This window comes from Lipotes vexillifer, unplaced genomic scaffold (assembly GCF_000442215.2).
Source record: "Lipotes vexillifer unplaced genomic scaffold, Lipotes_vexillifer_v1.1 scaffold928, whole genome shotgun sequence".
In the NCBI taxonomy this organism is placed as follows: Eukaryota; Metazoa; Chordata; class Mammalia; order Artiodactyla; family Lipotidae; genus Lipotes; species Lipotes vexillifer.
In genome coordinates, this window is record NW_006773466.1 from 24,052 (window position 1) to 30,182 (window position 6,131).

The window sequence follows — 6,131 nt, forward strand, 5'->3', positions numbered from 1 at the left end:
AGACTGTCTGTCATCTGTAGCAACCATGCTTGCAAATCAAGTTAAGCAAGGCCCCATGGAGACAGAAGGACAGACTGAACTCTGGGGACTAGGCTCCATGTAGTGGGAGCTGAGGGCAGACATGGCCACATAAAGGGCCAGCTGAGTGGATGAAAGATTGGCCACCTCGGCATTGTGACTCCCTGCAACGTGCCTCATTATGACCATGCTCCCTCACCTGTTGGTGGGTGTCCACAGGTCCTGGCATGAGTGCACTGTGGGTCAGGGCTGGTGGTGGGGGGGGCCCGCGGCCCAGGTGGCCCTAGGACCCCCCGACCATGGAAAACCGGCTCTGGTATGACAACCTGGGGTGCTGCCATCAATACCAAGAAAGTACCCAGAATGCGGAGGACTTCCTACTCCTGCTGCTGGGCCTTGTCATTCTTGTCAGCATTGGGATCAGCATGGCAACTACGGTCAGCGATGGCTGGGGACCACCAGTAGGGGTGAAGAGGGCTGAGGGTGGGAACCAGCTGCAGCCTGCACCTCCGTCTGCAGGAACGGTCTTGGCTGGGAGAGGGGGTGAGGGTACAGAGCCTGGCCTTCATTTTCACCCACCCCACCCCACCCCACCCCAGATATGGCATGGGCTCCAGAATGCCTTAGACAAGACCATCTACTGGATTAATCAGAAAAGTAAGTACGGAAGACAGGTAGGGGGCACCCCGCCCCCGCTAATCCCAGGGCCCTAGAAACCCAGGCCCCCAGGTTCCCAACCCTGAACTGTTCTGACAGTTGCCCTGCCCTCACGGACTCTCGCCTCCCCCAGATGAAATCTCGCAGGCCTGTGAAAGTTCCCCCAAACATCCTCCAGCCAAGGCCCAAGATGTCCACATCCACTGCACCCTGGACCCTGTGGAAGTGAAGATGGCCCGGCCCACTTGCTACTCCCTGTCCTCCTACCATCATCTCCACAACCGTAGCCGCAGCTGCAGTCGCCGCCCCTGCAGCCACCAGCGGAGGCCGAAGAACTGCAGACAATTCCCCTACAGCCACTCAGGCTTCCGTAGGCTGCATCGCAGCCACGGGATGTCACAGCTGCGGCCGATGCCCTCCTCTGATCAGGAGGACCCGGACTCCTACCTGGAGGAGGAGGATGATCTTTCCTTCCCACAACCCAAGTACCCGTGGAGTTGCTGGGGAGGGCTCTACCAGGAGATGGGCCTTCCCTCCGACGTGGGCCTCTGGGGCCGCCAGGTGGGATCCTGGCCAGCCTGCCACCACCCTGTCTCTACCTGTCGCCAGAACTACGCCGCATGGCCAAGCATGTGGAGGCCAAGTCCGAGCTAAGGCTGCAGTCCTTTGGGGCCCCCTGCTCACCAACCCGCATCTGGGGCAACGTGGAGGCTGACCAGTGGACCTCGTCTCCACCACCTCCCCGACGGCTGCCCCCTAACCCCTCATGGGTCCCGGGGGGGAACAGCACTTAGCCCTCAAGAGTCCAGCTCCCGTATGACTCCTGGGATCAGCGGCGGCGTGGTCCGGAGGGCTTTGAGCCTCCATCCGCTCTGGTGCCTCGGGGCTGCCGGCCCGAAGCCTGGCAGCGCAACTCCCCACCGGCCCACGGAAGGAGACTCCCCAGCTGTGCTCACAGCCAGCCCAACCGCAGCCCGCACCCCTCCACGGGACACTTGAACTACTCCCGGGATCCCCACGAGGTGCGGCGCCGGGCGGCCGAATGGGCAGGGATGCTGCCCGTGCGGCGCCCTCTGGCCACCTCCGCCTCCCTCACGGTGCTGGCCGAGGCCTCGTACCAGCGGGCCCCGGCTCCCAGCTCAGCGCTGCTCCTCCGCCCCTCCCAGCCCCTGCCCGACATCCAGGCTATCGAGCACCCTCCACCCCCGCCCACCTTCATGCCACTCAGCCGGAACCCGGGGGGCAATGCCAACTACCAGGTGTATGACAGCCTGGAGCTGAAGCGGCAAGTGCAGGAGAGCCAAGCGTGGGCCAACTCGCTGCTACCTTCCACCTCGGCCTTGAGGCCCTCTCTGCACGGGAGTCAGACTGGGAAAATGAACTGACCAGCAGCAAATGGGGGCGGGGGCAGGGGCGGCAGGGCATGGAGAGAGGAATAAAGAGCGCCAGAGTCCAGGAAACATTGGTGGTCTGTGGCTTGGAAGCGCCACTCCTTCTGCCAGCCTGGGTCCCTGCCCTTGGCTTCCTGCAATAAGAAGCCAGTGTCCCCTTCTTGGCCTGAGGGTCCCCTTGGTTTAGTGGCCACAGTTCTGCCAGCCGGCCCCTCCCGGTCCTGTACCATGCACTAAGTACATCTGCAGATGCAGACTCCAAACCACTGGTCTCTGGGCACCTCCTCTGTGTCTCAGCTGTCAGTCCTATACCATGCACTAAGTAGATCTGCAGCTGCAGACTCCAAACCACTGGTCTCTGGGCACCTCCTCTGTGTCTCAGCTGTCCCTGCCCCCAAAGAGCCTCATACAAGAAGGTGCTTCCAAACTGGGAGGTTCCACATCTGGGCAGGTCCAGCTCCAGGCCCAGTGAAGGGCACGAAGAAGGCTGAGGCTCTGGACTCCAGCCAGGCCTTCCGCAGGCCTCTGAGGCCAAGGTCCTCCTAGTCTCAGGAGGGGCCAAGAGACGGAATGTGTCAGTTGAACGAGAGAGTCAGCGGGCAGTGAGCGAATGAATGACCGCTGGAGGGGAGGTGTGCCGGCCTCTGGGCCCTGTTTGACTGTCCAGGCTCAGCTTACCTCACCCTGGTTACCAGGCAATGCCCCTCCCTCACTGTGACCTCACCACCTGCCCCACTATGACCCAGTCTGGCTCCCAGTTAAAAGTGGAGGGCAGGGGCCCCAGGCAGTCCTGGGACCCGCGGCCATGGATGCGCGAACCTACTACGGAGGCGAGCCGTTCCCTGGCCCCATCCCCAGGAAATGCCAGGAGCAAGGAGAATCAATTCTTCTGCTCTTGGTCAGCTTGATCTTCGTCAACGTGGGGATCAACGTGGTGACTATGGTCAGGGCAGGATCTGGGCAGCGGGGTTGGGGGAGCCCTGGGGTCTTGAAGGGGCTGAGGTGGGAGGGCTGCTGGGGTGTGGCCGGACAAGGGTTGGATTTCAGGGCTCACCCTGCTCCCGGCCTCCCCCCTCCGCTTCTTCCCTCAGCTCTGGAGGCATCTGAAGAGATTCCTGCGGGCACTTTTCCATCGTATTTTCCCCAAAGGTGAGTGGGCGCCAGCGTGGGCTCAGGGGATGTGGGCGTGTCCCCTTTCTTCTATCCCTGCCTTGATTTTCAGCCCCTGAGGAACCCAGGCCCTGACCCATCTCGCCTTTCCCTGCAGACAAGCAAGCCAGCTGTGTAGGCAGCCATCGCATGCGCATGCGCTGCTGCGTGGATCCCAAGAACCTGCGCTCAAGAGTTTCTTCCCGCTGCCGCCATCGCCGAAGCTTCCTGCTCAGGCACCCAAACCACCACCCAAACTCCCGGATACCAGAGACAAATGACAAGAAGGTTTCTAAGTGCTGCTGGATGCCGCCTCAGTGTGGACGGGCTGGGGCTTCCACGGAGGCTCCACGGGGACTGTGGAAGGAGCGGGTAGTGGGAGCTGCGGAGGCCCCTCCGGTCAGAGCCTTAAAGGCCCAAGCCAACTTTTACTTCAGGTAAGAGACACCTTCCAAGCTCCGCAGGATGAGCAAGGTGGACGTGTTTCCACTCCGCCTGCCCCAAGACAGCAAGACTAAGACCCCAGACTCCGACCCAGCCCAGGCCCCAGCCCGGGCCCAGACCCGCCCCCCAGATCAGCCCCCTGCGCATGCTCCTGCCAAGGCCCAGGCATTCTCCTTAGCCCACCCCCCTGTGCACACCCCCCCTCCAGTCCGAGACCTGCTCCCGAGGCCACGCCCATGAGCACACTTCCGCCCAGGCGCAGGCCTTCTCCCTAGTGCACCCCACTGGGAACACTCCTGCCAAAGCCCAGACCTCCTCCTCCAGCCACCCCTCTGAGCACGCCCCACCTCAGGCCCAGACTTGCTCCATATTCCACCCCCCGAGCACACCACCCCGCAGGCCAAGACCCCGTCCCCAGCCCTCAGCCCTGAGCACAGCCCTGCCCAGGTCCATGGCCCTGAGCATACCTCAGCCCATACCCCAGCCGAGGCCCAAGCCCAGGCCCCCTCACATGCCTCAGCCCAGTCCCTGGGCCACACTTCTGTCTGCACCCTGACCCATGCTCATCTGACCTATACCCATGCCAACAACCTGGTCCCTCCCCCAACTTCTGCCCCTGCTACTACTCCTGCCCTAGCCCCTACACCAGCCCCTGTCCCTATCTCTGCCAAAACCTCTGTCTCAGCGCTGGGCATGGCCCTGATGACAAGTCCAGTCCCTTCCAGCACCCCTACCCCATCCTAGATTCTATTCCTTCTAACTAAGGCCTCTCCTCCGGCCATGTGGCAGGGTAAAGCAGAACGTATTCCATGTGTGTCCCCCTCAGAACTCTGGCTATTCCAGAAAGGACTTGGGTACCCTCTCCAGGCCCTAAGAGGGGAATGGTCTGGTGAGGTCTGGTACAGCTGAACAAACACTCAAGCAATGTAGTGGGGACAGTGCTAAGCCCTCCACAGGATCCATACTGGGTTACCTGGAGTTGGGGAATATGGAATGGAAGATCTTAAATGATGCCAAAGACAAATCTGTACAGTCCACGACCTTCCGTTACTGCAGCTTGCTTCCTTGCAGGTCTGAGAAGAGAAACACGGACCCTCAGACTCCAGTTTACCGCAAATTCCTGTACTCCACGGATGCTGCAAGTTCTCAACCTTGCACCATGCCTCCACCATTCACTGGTTATCTGCCACTTGCTTCTCCCAGATCCTGCGTCCTTTATGAACACAGCAACCACCAGAAGCCCTCCACCTTAATACAACTCCACACCTTTCCCCCAACCTCCAAATCTTCTCAGTCTGTTCTCTCTTGCCAGGGCCCCATCCCTCCCCAGTTACCCACTACTTCCCAAACCCCAAGCCAGGCCCAATCCCCTGAACTTCATGAAAGACTAGGCCTCAACCAAGGCTCTGTCCTCCCAAGAACTCCAGGCTCTTCCAAAGTCTACAGAGTTTCCAGAAACTCAGGCCTTAACTGAAACCCAGGCCTCCCCAAGAACCCAGGCCTTGCTCAAGATCAAGGCCTCCACAAGCTTCCAGGCCTTACCCAAGATGCTGGAATTTACAGGGGCTCAGAACATACCCATGACCCCAGCTTATACAAATACTCAGGAATTCATCGAGATCCTGGCCCCCATAAGGGTGCAGCCCTTACTCAATACTCTGGCTTATCCAAGAGATCAGCCTTCCATAACAACTCATGCCTAATCCCAAATCCTGGCCTCCACAGGAACCTTCTAGGAACTGACTCTGTCCAAGTTTTGGGCCCACATGAGACCCAAAAGTCATTTATATCTGAGGCAGTTCCTCGAAAGGAGGATGCTGGGCAGCACATACCATGGACTTCTGTCCCACCCAGTCAGAACTCCTGCTCTCCCAAGGCTCAGGTGGCCTACAATGACCTGCAAACCTTCTCAGGGGTACCTGTACTGATTGAGCTGCAATCATCCTCCCGGCGAGCAGGCAGCCAAGACTGGGTGTACCACCCCATGGATACAGTTCCTCCAGCCTGCCAGAACTATCGCCAGATGTCTACGCCTCCCAAAACCAGCTGGAAGCCCTACTGTCCTGGGTCAGGCACCCGTCTAGGGCATGTGGTCTTTGACGCCCGCCAGAGACAGTTCAGAGCAGGCAGGGACAAGTGCGAAGCTCTGTCTCCCAGGCGCCTTCACCGAGAGACATCCAACAACTCACCGGAGACCATCAAGGAGTGGGGATATCAGTGTGTGATGAGCAACTTAGAAAAAGAGGGGACAGATATGCATGAGAAATAAAGAGACAAGAGAAGTGTTCTGTGGTTGCTTGAGGACATCCACCCCAGCCCCATCCCACAGGGCCTGATGAGGACCTAAACTATCCCTGCTTTCCCTCCATCACTGTCTAGCTAAATCTGTTATCCCCAAGGCCCTAGAGCTGCATTGACAATTACAGTAGCCACTAGCCAAGTACCTATTAGAATGTAAATTAGTTAAAATTA

At 59.4% G+C, this 6,131-nt stretch overlaps 2 protein-coding genes across 2 annotated transcripts; both read left to right on the forward strand.

The window, feature by feature from the left end:
* Window positions 1-317: 317 nt before the first annotated feature.
* On the forward strand, window positions 318-2,060 carry LOC103082719 (uncharacterized protein C17orf74-like). The gene is given in 4 exon segments (XM_082931536.1): window positions 318-455; window positions 618-675; window positions 809-1,231; window positions 1,234-2,060. Coding segments are annotated over 4 exon segments (1,446 nt in total).
* An 811-nt stretch (window positions 2,061-2,871) lies between these two features.
* SPEM3 (SPEM family member 3) lies at window positions 2,872-5,928 on the forward strand. The gene is made up of 5 exons (XM_007448341.1): window positions 2,872-3,009; window positions 3,158-3,215; window positions 3,334-3,652; window positions 5,152-5,296; window positions 5,536-5,928. Exons 1-5 carry the CDS (start codon window positions 2,872-2,874, stop codon window positions 5,926-5,928), a joined length of 1,053 nt encoding a protein of 350 aa, XP_007448403.1.
* Window positions 5,929-6,131: the final 203 nt, after the last annotated feature.

Coding starts and splice junctions, on each gene's coding strand:
- SPEM3 (XM_007448341.1), top strand. CDS start 2,872: ATGGATGCGCGAACCTACTACGGAGGCGAGCCGTTCCCTGGCCCCATC. Junction 3,010..3,157: donor GGATCAACGTGGTGACTATG/GTCAGGGCAGGA, acceptor TTCTTCCCTCAG/CTCTGGAGGCATCTGAAGAG. Junction 3,653..5,151: donor CAAGCCAACTTTTACTTCAG/GTAAGAGACACC, acceptor GGCCTCCCCAAG/AACCCAGGCCTTGCTCAAGA.